General features: G+C 34.3%; 1 protein-coding gene across 1 annotated transcript in view; it reads right to left on the bottom strand.

Moving 5' to 3' along the window:
- ATRNL1 (attractin like 1) overlaps window positions 1–20,675 on the bottom strand; it is a 696,121-nt gene that overhangs the window by 584,190 nt on the left and 91,256 nt on the right. The window contains exon 9 of the mRNA XM_081236563.1: window positions 16,773–16,956. Within this exon, the coding sequence (XP_081092689.1) occupies window positions 16,773–16,956 (184 nt within the window). The remainder of the gene's footprint in view (window positions 1–16,772; window positions 16,957–20,675) is intronic.

Below are 20,675 nucleotides of genomic sequence, written 5' to 3' on the forward strand. Positions count from 1 at the left end.
GGGGGACTGAGAGGGGAGAAGTGGAGCCCACAGAGGATCAGTGCCCCTGAGGCTGGGGAGATCAGGAGAGGCAGGTGGGAGGGACTCTCTGGGAAGAGCAGGAGAGGAGCAAAGGGCGACTGCTCCACCCACTCAGGGCTAGGGAGCCTGCTGAGCTCCCAGGCCGATCCCCTGCCCTCCAAACTCCCCTCCAGGCTGCATGGGTCCTTGGGGGCATAGGAGGGAGGCCAGGGAGATCAGGAGAGGCAGGTGGGAGGGGCCCTTCCAGACTAGAGGAGCAGGAGAGGAGAGGAGGGTGTTTGCCATGCCTATTCAAGCACAGGAAGAATGCTGGGCTCCCAGGTGAGGTCCCTGCCCTCTGAGACCAGGGGTGGGGGGCACGCCTCAGCCCCTTCTGTTCCTTGAGCCTAAGTCCCATGCCCCACAGCCCCTAGGGCCTTTTGCAGCCCTGTGGGCCCTGAGCATTGGCCCCGCCCACCACCCAAACCTACCTTTGCTTAGGCTCCAACCTCCACAGCCAAGGCCTTCCCCCACACCCTTTTTTCTTTCCTCCCCTTGTCTTTTGTACTATTATGGTACTGTTGTACCTTCCAGTTGTTGATTCATCTATATTTTTATTTTTATATTCTTCCTAACATATCTCTTAGTTTCCTAGTCTAATTTTATTTTTTACTTTGTTTTCGTTCTTGGGTTGTTGTTTTTTTGCCGCCAAAGGCGGCTTGCAGGATCTTGGTTCACGAGCCCAGGGTCGGGCGAAAGTTCCTGCAGTGGGAGTTCCAAGTCCGAACCACTGGACTAACAGAGAACCTCAGACCCCAGGGAATATTCATCTGAGTGAGGTCACGGAGTTCCTCATCTCAGCACCAAGACCCAGCTCTACCCAATAGCCAACCAGAGCCAGAAAGCTCACGCCAAACAACCAGTAAGACAGGAACACAATCCCACTCATAAAAAAAAAGAGATGGCAAAAAATATGTCACAAATGAAGGAGCAAGGTAAAAACCTACAAGATTAAATGAAGAAGAAATAGGCAATCTCCTGAAGAAGAATTCAGAGTAATGATAGTAAAGAGAATCCAGAATCTCCGAAACAGAATGAAGGCACACATTGAGAAAATACAAGAAATGTTTAACAAAGATCTAGAAGAACTAAAGAACAAACAAACAGAGATGAACAACATAACAACTGAAATGAAAAATACACTAGAAGGAATCAATAACAGAATAACTGAGTCAGAACAATGAATAAGTGAGCTGGAAGACAAAATGGTGGAAATAACTGCTGAGGAGCAGAATAAAGAAAAAAGAATGAAAAGAATTGAAGACAATCTCAGAGACCTCGGGAAACAAAAAACACACCAACATTCAAATTATAGGGGTCCCAGAAGAAGAAGAGAAAAAGAAGGGGTCTGAGAAAATAATTGAAGAGATTATAGTTGAAAACTTCCCTAACATGGGAAAGGAAATAGTCACCAAAGTTCAGGAAGCACAGAGAGTCCCATACAGGATAAACCTTAGGAAAAATACACCAAGACACATATTAATCAAATTAACAAAAACTAAATTCAAAGAAAAAATATTAAAAGCAGCAAGGGAAAAACAAAAAATAACATACAAAGGAATCACCATTAAGGTTATCAACTGAGTTTTCAGTAGAAACTCTTCAGACCAGAAGGAAGTGGCAGGATATACTTAAAGTGATGAAAGAGAAAAACCTACAACCAAGATTACTCTACCCAGCAAAGATCTCATTCAGATTCCGTGGAGAAGTCAAAAGCTTTTCAGACAAGCAAAAGCTAAGAGAATTCAGCACCACCAAATGTGCTTTACAACAAATGCTAAAGAAACTTCTCTAAGCGGAAAACACAAGAGAAGAAAAAGACCCACAAAAACAAACCCAAAACAATTAATAAAATGGTAATAGGAACATACATATCGATAATAACCTTGAATGTAAATGGATTAACTGCCTCAATCAAAAGACACAGACTGGCTGAATGGATACAAAAACAAGACCCATATATATGGTGTATACAAGAGACCCACTTCAGACCTAGGAACACATACAGACTGAACGTGAAGGGATGGAAAAAGATATTCCATGCAAATGGAAATCAAAAGAAAGCTGGAGTAGCAATACTCGTATAAGATAAATTAGACTTTAAAATAAAGACTGTTACAAGATATAAGGAGGGACACTACATAATGATCAAAGGATCAATCCAAGAAGAAGATGTAACAATTATAAATGTTTATGCACCCAACAGAGGAGAACCTCAATACATAAGGCAAATGCTAACAACCATGAAAGGAGAAATCGACAGTAACACAATAGTAGTAGGGGACTTTAACACCCCACTTGCACCAATGGGCAGATCATCCAAACAGAAAATAAATAAGAAAACACAAGTTTTAAATGACAACAGATCAAATAGGTCTAACTGATACTTATAAAACATTCCACCCAAAAGTGGAAGAATACACTTTCTTCTCAAGTGTACATGGAACATTCACCAGGATGGATCACATCTTGGGTAACAAATCAAGCCTCGGAAAATTTAAGAAAACTGAAATCATATCAAGCATCTTTTCTGACCACAACGCTATGAGACTGGAAATCAATTACAGGAAAAAAAAACTGTAAAAACAAAAATACACGGAGGCTAAACAATATGCTACTAAATAACCAACAGATCACTGAAGAAATCAAAGAAGAAATGAAACAATACAAAGAAACAAATGACAATGAAAACACCATGATCCAAAACTTATGGGATGCAGCAAAAGCAGTTCTAAGAGGGAAGTTTATAGCAATACAATCTCACCTCAAGAAACAAGAAAAATCTCAAGTAAACAATCTAACCCCACACTTAAAACAACTAGAGAAAGAAGAACAAAGAAAACCCAAAGTCAGTAGAAGGAAAGGAATCATAAAGATCAGAGCAGAATTAAATTAAATAGAAATGAAGAAAACAATAGCAAAGATCAATAAAACTAAAAGCTGGTTCTTTAGAAGATAAACAAAATTGATAAACACTTAGCCAGACTCATCAAGAAAAAAAGGGAGAGGATGCAAATCAATAAAATTAGAAATGAAAAAGGAGAAATCACAACTGAAACTGCTGAAATACAAAGGATTATTAAGAGACTACTACAGGGCTTCCCTGGTGGTACAGTGGTTGAGAGTCCACCTGCCGATGCAGGGGACACGGGTTCGTGCCCCGGTCCAGGAAGATCCCACATGCCGTGGAGCGGCTAGGCCTGTGAGCCATGCCACTGAGCCTGCACGTCCAGAGCCTGTGCTCCACAACGGGAGAGGCCCGCATACAGAAAAAAAAAAAAAAAAAAAGAGACTACTACAAACAACTATATGCCAATAAAATGGACAACCTGGAAGAAATGGACAAACTCTTGGAAAGGTACAATTTTCCAAGACTGAACCAGGAAGAATTGGAAAATATAAACAGAACTATCACAAGTAATGAAATTGAAACCATAATTTAAAATCTTCCAACAAACAAAAGTCCAGGGCCAGATGGCTTCACAGGAGAATTCTATCAAACACTTAGCGAAGAGCTAACACCAATCCTTCTCAAACTCTTCAAAAAATTGCAGAGGGAAAAACACTCCCATATTCATTCTATGAAGCCACCATCACCTGATACCAAAACCAGAAAAAGATATCACAAAAAAAGAAAATTATAGACCAATATCACTGAGGAACACAGATGCAAAAATCCTGAACAAAATACTAACAAACAGAATCCAACAGCACATTAAAAGGATCAAGTGGGATTTACCCCAGGGATGCAAGGTTTCTTCAATGTATGCAAATCAATCAATGTAATACACCACATTAATAAATTAAGGAATAAAAACCATACGATCATCTCAATAGATTCAGAAAAAGCTTTTGACAAAATTCAACATCGATTTATGATAAAAACTCTCCAGAAAATGGGCATAGAGGGAACCTACCTCAGCAAAATAAAGGCCATATATGACAAACCCACAGCAAGCATCATACTCAATGGTGAAAAACTGAAAGCATTTCTACTAAGATCAGGAACAAGACAAGGATGTCCACTCTCACCACTCTTATTCAACAGTTTTGGAAGTCCTAGCCACAGCAATCAGTGAAGAAAAAGAAATAAAAGGAATACAAATTGGAAAAGAAGAAGTAAAACTGTCACTGTTTGCTGATGACATGATACTATACATAGAAAATCCAGAAAACTACTAGAACTAATCAATGAATTTGGTAAGTTGCAGGATACAAAATTAATGCACAGAAATCTCTGGCACTCCTATACACCAACAACGAAAAATCAGAAAGAGAAACTAAGGAAACACTCCCATTTACCACTGCAAGAAAAAGAATGTAATACCTAGGAATAAACCTGCCTAAGGAGGTGAAAGACTTGTACTCAGAAGACTATAAAAGTGATGAAAGAAATCAAAGATGACAAAAACAGATAGAGAAATATACCATGTTCTTGGATTGGAAGAATCAATATTGTGAAAATAACTATACTACCCAAAGCAATCTACAGATTCAATGCAATCCCTATCAAACTACCTATGGCATTCTTCACAGAATTAGAACAAAAAATTTTGTAATTCGTATGGAAACACAAAAGACCCCGAATAGCCGAAAGCAATCTTGAGAAAGAAAAACGGACTTGGAGGAATCAGTCTCCCTGACTTCAAACTATACCACAAAGCTACCATAATCAAGACAGTATGGTACTGGCACACAAACAGAAATATAGATCAATGGTACAAGATAGAATGCCCAGAGATAAACCCACGCACATATGGGCACCTAATTTACAACAAAGGAGGCAAGAACATACAATGGAGAAAAGACAGCCTCTTTCCCAGTGGTGCTGGGAAAACTGGACAGCTACATGTAAAAGAATGAAACGAGAACACTACCTAACACCATACACAAAAATAAACTCAAAATGGATTAAAGACTTAAATAAGGCCAGACACTATAAAACTCTTAGAGGAAAACATAGGAAAAACACTCTTTGACATAAACCTCAGCAAGATCTTTTTTGACCCACCTCCTAGAGTAATGGAAATAAAAACAAAAATAAACAAATAGGACTTAACTAAACTTAAAGCCTTTGCACAGCAAAGGAAACAATACACAAGACAAAAAGATAACCCTCAGAATGGGAGAAAATATTTGCAAATGAAACAACAGACAAAGGATTGATCTCCAAAATATGCAAACAGCTCATGAAGCTCAATATCAAAAAAACAAACAATCCAGTTAAAAAATGGGCAGAAGACCTAAACAGACATTTCACCAAGGAAGACATACAGATGGACAAGAGGCACATGAAAAGATGCTCAACAACACTAATTATTAGAGAAATGCAAATCAAAACTAGAATGAGGCATCACTTCACACCAGTCGGAATGGCCATCATGAAAAAAATCTACAAACAACAAATGCTGGAGAGGGTGTGGAGAAAAGGGAACCCTCTTGCACTGTTGGTGGGAATGTAAATTGATACAGCCACTATGGAGAACAGTATGGAGGGTCCTTAAAAAACTACAAATAGAACTACCATATGACCCAGCAATCCCACTACTGGGCATATACCCTGAGAAAACCATAATAAAAAAAAGAGACATGTACCACAATGTTCATTGCAGCACTATTTACAATAACCAGGACATGGAAGCAACCTAAATGTCCATCGACAGATGAATGGAAAAAGAAGATGTAGCATATATATACAATTGAATATTACTCAGGCATACAAAGAAACGAAATTGAGTTATTTGTAGTGAGGTGGATGGACCTAGAGTCTGTCATACAGATTGAAGTAAGTCAGAAAGAGAAAAACAAATACCATATGCTAACACATAGACATGGAATGTAAAAAAAAAAAAAAATTGGTACTGCTGAACCTAGTTTCAGGGCAGGAAAAGAGATAGACATAGAAAATGGACTTGAGGACATGGGTGGGAGGGCAAAGCTGAGGCGAAGGGAGAGTAGCATCGACATACATACACTACTAAATGTAAAATAGTTGGTTGGTGGAAGCAGCAGCATAGCACAGGGAGATTGGCTCAGTGCTTTGTGATAACCTAGAAGGGTGAGATAGGGTGGATGGGAGGGAGGCTCAAGAGTGAGGGGATATGGGGACGTGTGTATGCATATGGCTGATTCATTTTGTTGTGCAACAGAAACTAACACAGTATTGTGAAGCAATTATACTCCAATAAAGATCTATTAAAAAAACAATTATACTAATGGCAAGCAAATGGAAAGATGTTTTATTTCTAAGAAAGAGCAAGGCAAGATATACTCTCTCACCACTCCTATTCAACATTTTACTGGAAGTCCTAGTTAGTGCAATAAGAAAAGGGAATAAAAGATATACAAAATGGTAAGGAATAAATAAAACTGTCTTTGTTCACACATGACATGATTGCCTATGTAAGAAATCCCAAACAATCAACAATGACAACAAAAAGCTCCTGTAATAAGTAATTACGGCAAGGTTGGAGGATACGAGGTTAATATGCGAAAGTCAGTCACTTTCTTACATATTAACAATGAACAACGGATACTTGAAATAAAGACACATTTATATAGCACCACCACAAAACTGAAATAGGTATAAATCTAACAAAATATGTATAAGATCTACATTGGGAAAATTACAAAACTTTGATGAAAGAAATCAAAGAGGTAAATAAAGGGATAGGCCATATATAATACATGGATAGGACGATTCACTACTGTCAAGATGTCAGTTCTTCCCAGCTTAGTCTATATATTCAATGCAATCCCATCAAAATTCTCACAAGAATAGCCAACACAATACTTAGAGACAGGAACAAATTCAGAGAACTAACGCTACTTGAGTTCAAGACTTACTATAAAGCTACAATAATAAAAACAGTGTGGGAAAAAAAATCAGTGTGGTACCGGGGAAAGAACAGACACATAGATCAATGGAACATAAAAATGAGCCCAGAGGGCTTCCCTGGTGGCACAGTGGTTGAGAGTCCGCCTGCTGATGCAGGGGACATGGGTTCGTGCCCCAGTCCGGGAAGATCCCACATGCCATGGAGCCGCTGGGCCCGTGAGCCATGGCCGCTGAGCCTGCACGTCCGGAGGCTGTGCTCCGCAACGGGAGAGCCACAACAGTGAGAGGCCCGCGTACCGCCAAAAAAAAAAAGAAAAAAAAAGAGCCCACAAATAGACCCACAAGTAGTCAACTACTGACAAAAGAACAAAAACAACTCAAGAGAGATAGGAGAGTCATTTCAATAAATGGTGCTGAAACAACTGGACATCCACATGCAAAAAAAAAAAAGTTTGACAGATCTTACACCTTCTACAAAAATTAACACAAAATTAATCATAGGCTTAAATGTAAAATGCAAAACTATAAAACTCCTAGAAGATAATATAGAAGAAAATCTGGGTGACCGTGAGTTTACTGATGACTTTGTAGATACAGCACCAAAAGCACAAATCATGAAAGAAAAAAATGATAAGTTGGGTTTCATTAAAATTAAAAACCTTGACTCTGTGAAAGACACAATTCGGAGAATGAAACAGTAAGCCACAAACTCGGAGAAGATATTTGTAGCAAATACCTGATAAAGGACCTGAATCCAAAATATAAAAAGAACTCTTAAAACTCAATGATTAGAAAACAAATAACTCAATTAAAAATTGGCAAAAGGTCTGAACAGATACCAAAGAAGACACACAGATGGCAAAATAAGCACATGGAAAATTGCTCATTATAGGTCATTAGGAAATTATAAATTAAAACAATGAAATACCACTACCTATTAGAATGGATAAAATTCAAAACACTGACACCAAATGCTCTGCAAGGATGCAGAGCAACATTCATTGCTGGTGGGAATGAAAAACAGTACAACCACTCTTACAGAACTAAACATACTCATAAAAATAAACACTCTTACCACACAATCCAACAATTGCACTCACTGGTTGAAATTTTATGTCCACGCAAAAAACTGCAAGTAGATGTTTATAGCAACTTTATTCATAACTGTCAAAACTTGGAAACAACCAAGATGTCCTTCAACAGGTGAATGGATAAACAACTGTACCATGTCCATACAACAGAATATTATTCAGTGATAAAAGAAATGGGCTATTAAGCCATGAAAAAACTTGGAGGAACCCTAAATGCAAATTGCTAAGTGAAAGAAGCCTATCTAAAAAAGGATATATACTATATGATTCCAACTATATAACATTCTGGTAAAGGCAAAAACAATGAAGACAGTAAAAATATCAGTGGTTGCCAGAGGTTGGGCAGGGAGAGAGGGAGATGAGCACACATGATTTCTAGGGCAATTCAAACTATTCTATATGATACAGTAGCAGTGGAATATGTCATTATACATTGTGTAAACCCACTGGACCAACAACACAAAAGTAAATCCTAATGTAATCTATGGACTTTAGTTAATAATAATGTATCAATATTGACTCATCAATTGTAACAAACGTACCACACTAATACAAGATGTTAATAATAGAGGGACTTGGGGTGGGGAAGATGTGGGAGTATTGGGGAAATCTCCATACCTTTTGCTCACTTTTCTTTAAACCTAAAACTGTTCTAAAAACTAAAGTCTATTAATTAAAGGACAACAAAATAAAATGGTGGTGATAAAAACTGCAGTTGCTTTTCCAGATATGATATCTTTACTGCAATAAATAAACCCTACTCTTAGTACCTGATAAGCAGATAATTTTTAAAAATACATGAATTGTAAAGTGGGATCCAGGTTTCTCACTTTAAAAAGGAATTTACAAATATGGAAGACAGGTCTAAAATAAATCCTGTAATGTTGTATTACATCATTATGCAGTTTAGACAGACAGGGTTTAGACAGACAGACATATATACAAAGACAGAGCTATATACCCACTTCTATAAATAAGTATAAACATGTGTGTCTTTGTAAAATTTCTCGCTCCATCTTCTGATAGGGTCTATAAACACATCAAAAAAGTAATAAACATACCTAGTCCACTAATCTTGGTTTTTAAATACCATTCTCTACTAAAAGTAATCTAGGTTCCTTGGGGGAAATGACTTACTCCAGCAGGGAAACTACAAGGTGTAAACAGAGTTTTTTTTTTTGTTTTTTTTTTTGCATCTGTGCCAGAAAGTGTAGAAATGCACTAGAGTGACTGGGGACATGTCTAAAGAATAGAGGAGGCTTACTGAAAGAAGCTCACGATGGCCAAATCTGGGACACTTTGAACACCAAAATAAAGAATAGTAATTGATTATAGAACATTGATTAAAATAAAAATCCATCAATTGATACTGATATAAGTGAACACACAACTTGGGATATTTACAAGGAATAATATTACAATATCACCATTTGGTAACCATCACAGTGATAACAAGAATGATCAATGGATGCTAAAACTAGTGTGTAAAAGTTTAATGAGAAACAAAATATTTACATAGTCTCAAAGTATCTCCACACGGTGTTTATTAATTTAAAAAGGAAAAATTGTATCTTTACAGTGGAGAAACCTGGAAACACTTTAACCATTACTTTAACCAAGATATGAAAGTTAACGCCTGCATGAAAGTTCATAGCAGCCTCATTCAAAATAGCCCAAAGTGAAAACAACCCAAATGTCCATCAACTGATGAGTGTATTAACAATATGAGGTATATTCATACAGTGGAATATTATTCAGCCATAAAAAAGAATTAAGTACAGAAATATACTACAGCATGGATGAACCCTGAAAAATTATGCAAAGTGAAAGAAGCCAGATGCAAAATGTCACATACTGTACATTCCATTTATATGAAATACTGAGAAGAGACAAATCTAGAGAAACAGAAAGTAGGTTAGTGGTTTCCAGGAAATGGAGGGAAAGGGTATAGGAAAGTATAGGATTTCTTTTTGCAGTGATGGAAATATTCTGGAATTAGTGATGGTTGCGTAACACTATGAATATACTAAAAACCACTGAATTGTACACTTTAAATGGTTACAATGGAGAATTTTATGTTATATGAATTTTATTTCAGTAAAAGTTTTTTCCCAAAATAAAAAAAAATTCATAGAACACATTTTAGTGATCTACCAAAATGCAAACCCTGAATCTAATCATGAGGAAACATTAGACTCACCACTTTTCTTTTTTAGTATTTCTAGAAGTATAGTTGAAATCTTTTTTTTTTAACTTGAAAAAACTGGAAAAAATACCCAATTTATAATTACAGTTGCAAGTTGTAAATGATAATGTTTAATATGTTCCTTATGTGTTAAAACATATTGTGCTTTTATTATTGTGTTTTAAAGGAACACAATAATAGAGAAATTGACTTCAACAATAGGACAAGAAAATTTGAGGTCTCTACTATCACAGAAAAGCCTTGACATAGAAGAAAAAAACGAAGACGTGGGCTCCTACTACAAGCTCTACAAACATATATGTGCAAAAAACGTTATGAGACACCTCATCTAACAAGGCTAACAAATCAAGACCATAATGGCCCTGGTACTCAAAATTGTTACAGCAAATTAAAAGTCTCTTAGCAAAGGATAATACAATACTAATTAATAAAACACCCTAGCAATGCAAAAGGAATCATTTTTGAGAAATGGGAATTCCTATAAATACAGGATGTTTTAGATAGTGCTTCTGTGGTACTATATTAATTCTGTACTTTAAAAAATCTTTGAAATCACATATACTTGAAATATGTTTTCATATTAATGCTAATCTGGTTACATGAAATGATTTCTTCTAGCTTCTTAAATTTGGTATAATGAGAATTAGTTTTACATTAAAGTATTCAAAGCTAGTTTATTAAACTATCAAGTTTTTGTGATTTCCTAAAAATGTAGCTGTCAGAGGTTTTGGAAAATGATATAAGACAATTTTATAATATGTTATTAGTTACTTATATTCTACTAAATACTGATGAACACACTATTCATGATGTTTATCCTTGACAATTTCTCTGTATAATGAGTGTCTGAAATATAGTATATATGTATACTACATTTGTACTGCATACATATAATAATGAGTGTCTGTATAATGAGTATCTGAAATATAGTATATATGTATACTACATTTGTACTGCATACATATATGCATTTGTTGAATATATAACTAAAATAACTATTTCATAGGATACATACATTACATATGGGTGTGTGAATGTATTCAAATTTAGGAGAAACTGTCAAAATGTTTTTCAAATGCTTCTACTGGTTTATACACACTTGAATTATCAATATTGTAAATTTTAACCATTTAAGTGGACGTGTAGTGGTACCTGAATGTTATCTTAATTTAAATTACCCTGTGGCTAATAAGGTTGAGCAACTTTTTAAATGAGTTTTGGTCATTTGGATATCCTTTTGTTCAAGTCGCTTGCCCATTTTCTCTTGAGTCATCTGACATTTTCTTGCTGATCTGTAGTACTTCTCTACATATTTGGGAATAGAGACCTTTGTTGACTTTATGAGTTGCAAATATCTCCTACACTGCAGCTTGCCTTTTCACCTTCTTAGTGATATTTTTTAGACATACATAGTTCAGTCTATCATTTTTCCTTTATTAAGAGTACTATTTAAATACTATTTTTAAAGTCTTTCTTTGCCAACAAAAGCAAAGATATTTACCCGTTATCTTCTACAATATTTATTATTTTACATTCCATACTTAGATTTACAATTGATCTGAAACTAATTTTTGCATATGATTTGAAGCAGGGCCCCAAATTCATTTATTTCAATTGTATACCAATTGGCCCAGAATAATTTATTGAAAAAACGACTCTGTAGTGCCAACTTTGTTACACTAAGTGCCAATAAATGTGTAGGTCTGTCTGGGGAATTCCTATTTGCTACAGTGGTCTATGTCCCTATCTTTGCAGCAACACTTAATTACTGTAGCTTCGAATTCATGAAATCTAGTAGAGAAGCCTTCCAGCTTTGTTCTTCTAAAAGTTTCGGTTTAGCTATGATTGGTCTTTTGCATTTTCATACAAATTTTTAAATAAGCATGTCAATTTCTAAAAGAAAAATACTTTCTGCAATTTTGTTTTGGGATTACATTAAATCTAAAGATCAATCTGGGCAGAACAGATATCTCTACAATATTGTTTCAATTAATTATCATTATGTATCTTCCATTTATTTAGGTCTTCAACTTCTCACACGGTTTTTGAGTTTTCTATGGAAAGATCCTGTGTATATGTCATTACATTTACATCTCACATTGTTGATGTTCTGATGGTAAACTGTATTGCTTTTATTGTATTGCTTTTAAATTGTATTTAAAATTGTATTGCTTTTAAATCATTTTCTAATTGTTCCTGGTATACAGAATTATATTGGATTGGTTTTCTTTATATTGACCTTATATCTAGCAACCTATTACCCATATATCTTTTATACTTTGTTATTCCCTTTAACTTTAATTGTATTATTGCACTGGCTGGAAATGCCAATACAATGTTGAATAGAAACACTGATAGTAGCCACTCTTATTCATTCCTAAACTTAAAGGAAAATTTTTCAACATTACACTATCACGTTTGCAATAAAGTTTTTCTATTGGTTTGTACCTTTTACCACACAAATAGTTTGCTTCTATTCCTATTGTATTTGAGTTTTTATCATGAATACTTGTTAAATTTTATCTAAACTTTCCTTTGCAACATTTGAGATTATATGCCTTCACTTCTTTATTCTTTTAATGTGTTAATTACTCTGATTTTATGAATTTTTAATTAACCTTATATTCTTAGAGTGAAGCCAAATGATGTATTATACTTTTCATAAATTGCTGGATTCACCTGATATTTTGTCTATCTATTTGCATGAAAAATATAACACTATAATTTCTTACCTGTATTATCTTTTTCATAGTTTTGTATCAAAGTTTTGCTAGCCCCATAAATTGCAAAATAATTATTTCTGTTCTCTGAAATTTTGTGAAGGACTGGTATTATTTCTTAAATATGTACTTCTTAAATGTCTGGGCAAATTCACCAGTAAAGTGATCTGGGCCTGGCGAGTTTTTGGTTTTATTTTGTCTTGTTTTGTTTGTGTTTGTTTTTTAAGAGAAGAGCATTTCAAGTATAGATTCTATTTCTTTGCTATAATGTTATTCCAATTTTCTATCTTTCCATGTGTCAATTCTGGTTTCATTTTTCTAGACATTTGACATGGTTCATTTGATTTTTTTTAAATTCACTGTCATACAGTTGCTTATCATATGCTTTTATTATCTTTTAATGTCTGTAGAACTTAATGTCTGTAATGTCCTTTTTCATTCTGGATTTGGTTATTTGCGAGAGATTGGTTCCATCCCTCAGTATCTGTGAGAGATTGGTTCCAGGAGCCTCACGGATATCAAAATCCACAGATGTTCAAGTCCCTTATATAAAATGGCATAGTATTTCCATATAACCTACACACATCCTCCTGTATACTTTAAGTCATTTCTAGGTCACTTATAATACCCAATACAATGTAAATGCTATGTAAACAGTTGTAAATACAATGTAAATGCTATGTAAACAGTTGCTGGCGCATGACAAATTCAAGTTTTCTTTGCTTTTTGGAACTTTCTGGAATATTTTTTAATATTTTCAATCCATGGTTAGTTGAATCCACAGATGCAGAGGACCAACTGTAATCTTTGTTTCTAAATCTGGGTGGGGATTTATCTATTACTCTTCACAAACAACCAACTTTGTTGATTTTGGGGGGCTATATGATCATCTCTATCATATGTTTGTTTTCTATTTCACTAATTTGTACTCTATCTCCTATTCTCTTTCTTTTCCCTATCTTTATTTACTTTATCCCTTCTTTGGAATTAATCTGCTGTTCTTTTCTTTTAACTTTTTTAACTTCTTAGACAGATTTTCAAGCTTTTTAAAATCTTTCCTAATAAATGCATTTAAAGTTATAAATGTCCCTCTTGGCAGCATCATAATCATCTTGATTTTGATTCAAAAAAGTTTTAAATATTTTTATATTTTTTGTATATGTTCTAAGCAGCATAGGACTAGGTTTTATTTTTATACCCAGTCCAAAATACTTTAGCTTTTGACTGGAATATTTGTCTCCTACATTCAGTGTAACTGGAATATTTACTTCCTCACATTTAGTATAATTATGACATATTTGGAGTTAAATATACCATCTTCCTTTATATTTGTCCCAACTTTACTTTGTTCCCTTTCTATTCCTTTCTTGTTTTCTTCCAAATGCATTAAGTACTATTCTAATTTTTCCCTCTATTCACCTGTTGGATATACAGTGTTTTACTTTTATTTTTTGTTGTTACCTAATGATTACAATATAAATCCTTAACTATTAATGTCTACTATAAATTAGTTTTTTATCAATTCCCATATGATACAAGGACCTTAGTAATGTTGAACACCATTTACCCTTCTTTCTGATTTATGTGCTGCTATTATCATCCATTTAAATTTTGTATATGTTTAAGCCTCTATTACTATTATAGTATTACATAATAAATAATCACTTAGATATACCCTTTCCATTTCTCTATTCCTTCTAGTATCTAGGATCATTTTTCTTTTACTTCAATATTTTGAAGATCTATTTAGCATTTTCTTTATTTATTTAGTGTTTGCTGTATTGCCGGTCTGCTGCTGTCAAATTCATCTTGTTTTTCTGAAAAGTCCATGTTTTCCTTTCATTTTTTAAGGGTTTTTCACTGGGTGAAGAACTTTGGACTGATGATATTTTCCTTCAGCCATCTGAAGACACCATGTCTTCTAGATTCCATTTTTTCAGTTAAAAAACCAGTTGTCAGTCTTAGTGTTGCTTCTTTAAAGAGAATACGCCTTTTCCCCCTCTGGCTGCTTTTCTCATTCTATTTGGGTTTTCATCAGTTACAGTGATATTTTTAAGTGTAAGTTTCTTTGTACTCACCCCCTTGGTACTCAAGGAATTTCTTCAATTTGTAGCTAGCTATCCTTTGTCACTTTTGAAAATTCTCAGTCATTTAAGACTTCAAACAGTGCTCCACATTATCTTCTCAATCCTCTTCTTCTGGACCTCAATTACATGCATGTTAGAACATTTCCACAAGTCCCTTATATTTCTTTCCCTGTTTTATTTTTCATTCTTTGTCTTTCTTTATTTCAACATGGGTATTTCCTTCTGACCCATCTTCCATTTGGTTAATCCCCCCTCAGCTGTGTCTAACCTGCTGTAAACATATCCAAAGAATTCTTAATTCACTTAATCTACTTTCCATTTCTATAATTTCCATTTGATTCTTTAGTAAAAGTTTCCAGTTGTCTGTTAATATTTTCCTACCTTATATTTTAATTTCTTGATCATAAAATCCTAATTATTTTAAAGTTTCTGTCTGAAAATGCCATTATCCTATAGGTGTATTTCAAATGGCTGGGTTTTTTTCATGGCTTTTCTTTTCCTAAGCCTTATTATTTTTTGTTTTGTAACAAATATTGTATATGAAATAATGTGAGGCTCTGTATGATATTGTCTTCCTCAAGAGAGGATTTACTTTTGCTCTGCCACGAGTTAGACTATGGGCAGAGCACCAAAACCAATGAAAGACCATGATGATTCAAAGAAAAGTTTATACTCACTCATAGGTTTAGAACTTCAGGAATCAGACTACATTGTGAAGTGTGTAACAAGACCCCTATTCCTTGGCACACCTAGAAATCCATTTTGGTCCTCCATATTGACTGACGAAAGCTCTGCTCAGTTTCTCAGGCAGTTTTCAGGATTTATAATTGTCTCAAGGACAAAAGTTGTGCAAAATGCCAATCATACCTCCCTTTTCATTCTATCTCTCCTTAATCTTGACCAACAAATAGGACTGTCTTTATAGTCCTATGATGCCTTAAAAAGATGTAATTCCTAATTTTTCTCAATGGAAATAGCAGTCCAGAATAATCCATTTCCCCATTGAAAAAGAATTTCTCTAAACACACATTTACTAATAGCTCAGCAAGGTAGCCTATCTACTAAAATATAATACTGCATTTTATTAAACTAAAAAAATGAAAATTAGGAAAATTACCCAAAGGAAAAGTCTTCATTTTTTAAATTTCATCTTCCTTTTTTCAAATAAAGTGTAAATTAGAATATATGTTCGAAAGTGACAGTGAAGAGGAAAGAACAAATCACAATTTGGTGGAAAACTGTATTTCATTTAAACACATAAAGTAATTTCATATAAGTTTAAAAGAATGTTTAGTGTTTAAAAACAAAAAGGGGATCACTTCCCAGGCCCTACAAAAGAAAATGAGTACAACAAAAATTCTATTTTAAAACTTGTATACCTAGAAAAATCAATAAGCAATTCACTAAATAGAAAACACGAGTGCAATTGAACACAGAAAAATATGCTTATTCACTATAGCAATCAGGGTATGCACATCAAAATATCAGTACAATACCATTCACATCCACTGCACTGGCAAAAGGAAAATATCCTCATAATTACCAAGTGTTGGTGAGACTACGAAGAAACAAGGACACTTATACCTTGGCTGGTGGAAGTATACATTATCACAGTGACTTGAGAAGCAATTAGGCAATGGGTAATAAAGTTAAGGATGGGAATATCCTCACACACAGCAATTTCACTTTTAGGTATGTACCCTAGAGAAACTGGCATATGTGAAATGACCAGTACAAGATATACAATGTACTCCTGAGCAATCTACTCACCAAGTCTTAGTGTTAACTTCATACTTATAAAGGTCATCTACCAATCCATATTTGTTGCCTGGTAATGCTTTATAGCCTCCATGAACATAAATGGACTTTGTTATTTCATCATACACACTGGTATGGCCATATCCACCTTGAACAATAGCTCCTTTAGTTTCCGGAACAAGCCAAGTGTTTGATGCTGTAAGAGAAAGAAGATAAATCATGAACTCAAATAGTATTTAGAAATAAAACTAATATACCACCAAACTACCAACAAGTTCATTCTAATACCACATTTTATAAGTAAAGTATACCTAATAATCATTTAATTTAAAAAAATTATTAAATATGTGCTAGGTGGCTAAGAATCCACCTGCCAATGCAGGGGACACGGGTTCAATCCCTGGTCTGGGAAGATCCCACATGCCACGGAGCAACTAAGCCCATGTGCCACAACTACTGAGCCTGCACTCTAGAGCCCACGAGACACAACTATTGAGCCCACGTGCCACAACTACTGAAGCCCGCGTGCCTAGAGCTCATGCTCTGCAACAAGAGAAGCCACCGCAATGAGAGGCCCGCGCACCACAACAAAGACCGAACGCAGCCAAAATAAACAAATAAATAAATTTATTTTTTAAATAAATAAATAAATAAATATGTGCTAGTTACTATGTTGGGTGCAAGGGATTGAAGGTAAGTAAGACTGGTCTTTTTGCAAATTTTAATTAAACTCTGAAATATTGAAAATACCTAATTTTTGTATGTGAGAGAGAAAATGAAAACTTTATTCTCACATACATTTCTGTATTTGTAAACAAACCTGAAAAAAAAGACTTAACAAATAGTTTATGAGAGCCTATTATGTCACAGGCTCTGAGTTTAGTCACTGATATTACAAAGACTAAAATTAAGATATGACTTTTGCCCTTAACAATTTTTAGCACTCTGCTGGTCTTTTATCTCTTGGTAATGAGTCCCACTGTCCCTTCTAAGAGTGCTTTGTATTATTGATAAAAACCTAAAAATTAAATTTCCAAGACTCGCTGACAGATGTGTTACTGTCAGGTACCACCAATGAAAGTACTGGGGAGAGCTTAGAAGGCAAAAGAAAGAAAGATTCTGCTTTCTTCTCTAACAGAAGGAACAGGTAAGTGACTACAGCAAGTAGTGGCAGTGGTGGTTTTATAGCAACAGCAGCAGGGGTACCACCTGCGCAGTGGCAGCTGTAGCACCTACAGTAAGTAGCTCAATTACAAATGTGGTCCTAATCTCCAGCCTGGGTATGTAGCAGCTCCAGATTTCTGGGTGATCCCCTCATTTTGGTGTCTCTAGTATTTTTGTAATTAACTCCCTATATTAAGTTCCCATTCTGCTTGATATATCTAGAAGGGACTCTTATTTCTACGGCAAATTCACTAAAACAAGCCCCAATCATATGAAAGACATGTTTTTAAAAATATGAAGATGAAAATACACATCTCCTTGGCCTTAAAAAATTTAGATTATAAAGAGCAACTATACAGAAATCTATTATTAGTCTTTAAATATCCACCCAGACCACACTTCCATCTTCCCCCTAACTTTTCACCTCAACTTAGGCATACTAGACAACTCACTGAAAATACTCAAAGCAAATAACAGAAAATAAAGATGATACTTAAGAATTCTTCACACCTACACAATTTTAAGGTACTGTAGAATGTGATACTTCAACAGTCATAAAAGTAGTCATAAAAGAAGTATCAAAAAGGGTTGTTAAAGCCAATTTTACTTAGAGAAAACTAAACATATCTGAAGAAACTTCAGAGTACTCTTGTAACTAATGGGCATTACATTTTGGAGGTAATTTCCAAAGAATGAAGTTAATAATAACTTAGGAACAATTTCTTTAATATACTTCAAACATTTATTAAAGCCATATATATATATATATAGCCAAACTGAAGGTTTTCATGTTTTTATTCATTCTCTTTTTAACAAAAAAAGATAAACATACTTCTTACCAAAAAATATTGTAGCAATAAAGAGGTGTATAATGCAAAAGTGAATGTTACCTTCTGCTTTAGCCCACTATCTAGAGGTATTTTTCACAAATTATTATGTTCAGAATATTTTCAAACTATAATTCTGAATATTTTATTACAATATACAAAACAAATGTATATGACTTGCATGCACATACATACCTGTAAATATTTGTACAAAAGAATTATGCTATTTTACGACTATTTTTTTCGCTTAACATCTGGGACATCTTTTCAGGTCCCATTTTTCATTTTTTATCAGCTAAATTCCATTGTATTGATGATACATAACTTATTTAAGTAACTCTACATTGTGACTCATTTAGGTTTCAATTTGTTCTTAAAAACAATCATGCCATAAACTAAAAGTTGCTCTGGATCCACTCTAACAGACCTCAGAAGCAATCCCCCAAAATGCTTACAATGGAAGCTTAACCCCATGTTAGTACAAAGTCCAACAATCTTTAAAGGAATACAGCAAAGTCCAGCAGACAACAAGGTAAAAACATACAATGCTCAAAATGCTTTAAAAAATTAACAGGCACAGAGGGCAAAGAAAATATGACCCATAACAAGAAGAAAACTCAATCAATAGAGACAAATAACAAAGATGATAGAATTAAAAGAAGAGAATGTTTAAAAAGCTATTGTAAATATACTCAAATATGTTCAATAATGTTACAGAAAACATGAACATGATAAGGGAAAAATGGAAGGTAAAAAAGACTCAAATAGAACTCTTGGAAATGAAAAATACATTGCATAGAATTAACACAAGATTAGATACTCTGTGAGAAAAGAACAATGAATTTAAAATATTGAAATAGAAACTATCCAAAATGAAGCACAGAAAAAAACAAACAAAAACCCTAAAAAAAAAATGACCAGAATATCAGGGACCTGTATGACAATATCAAGTAGTCTAATCTACTATGATACAAGTACAAGAAGTGTGGTGGTAAGGTAGACAGAAATGATGTTTGAAAAAATAGTTTCTCAAATTTAATGAAATCTATAAATCCACAAAACCAAGAAGGTCAATGATATACAAGCAGGAGAAAAAAAAAGAAATAAAGAAACCCACACCAAGGAATAGTATGAAGTGATTAAGATGAACAAGCAGAAAAAAATAAGAATGCCACTTGACTTCTCAACAGAAAGCATGCAAGTCAGAAGACAGTGAAGTTACACTTTTAAACTACTGAGAAGGGGGAAAAAACCCATTAACTCAGAATTCTATACCAAAAAATAACTATCAAAGTAGAATTCTATATCCCACAAAATATTTTCCAAAAGTGAAAGTAAAACAAAACCTTTTTCAGATAAAGGAAAAAAAAAAAAAACCACAGAGAGAATATATTATTGCAGACTTGCCCTATAAAGAAGTGACCAAAATAAGTTCAAGCTGAATGAAAATGATACTTGAAATCAGACAGGATCCGGATTTATATAGATGAATGAGGAGTATAGGAAGTATCTGATATGTGGATAAATATTAAAGGTGTCATTTCTCATCTTCCCTCCCAGTAAATGATAATTAAGTGTCCAAAACAAAAATTATAACAATTTGTTATGGTCTTCATAACATATGAGATATGATATTAAAAGAGGGAAATGCAGGGATACTAGTCTGAGTTTCTGACACTATATGTGAAGTGGCAGAACATTAATTAAAGGTAGAATCTGAAAAGATAAATAAGCATATTGTAAACTCTAGAGTAACCTCTACAAAAATAAAATTAAAAAGTACTTAATAAATTAATAGTCCTACAGATTCAAGAAGCTGAGCAAACCACGAATAGGATAAATTCAAAGAAATTCACACCACAATGAAATCGCTGAAAACTAAAAGTGCAGAAAACATCTCAGAAGCAGCTACAGAAAAATAACA

This window comes from Mesoplodon bidens, assembly GCF_964165515.1.
Source record: "Mesoplodon bidens genome assembly, chromosome: 1".
Taxonomy (NCBI): domain Eukaryota; kingdom Metazoa; phylum Chordata; class Mammalia; order Artiodactyla; family Ziphiidae; genus Mesoplodon; species Mesoplodon bidens.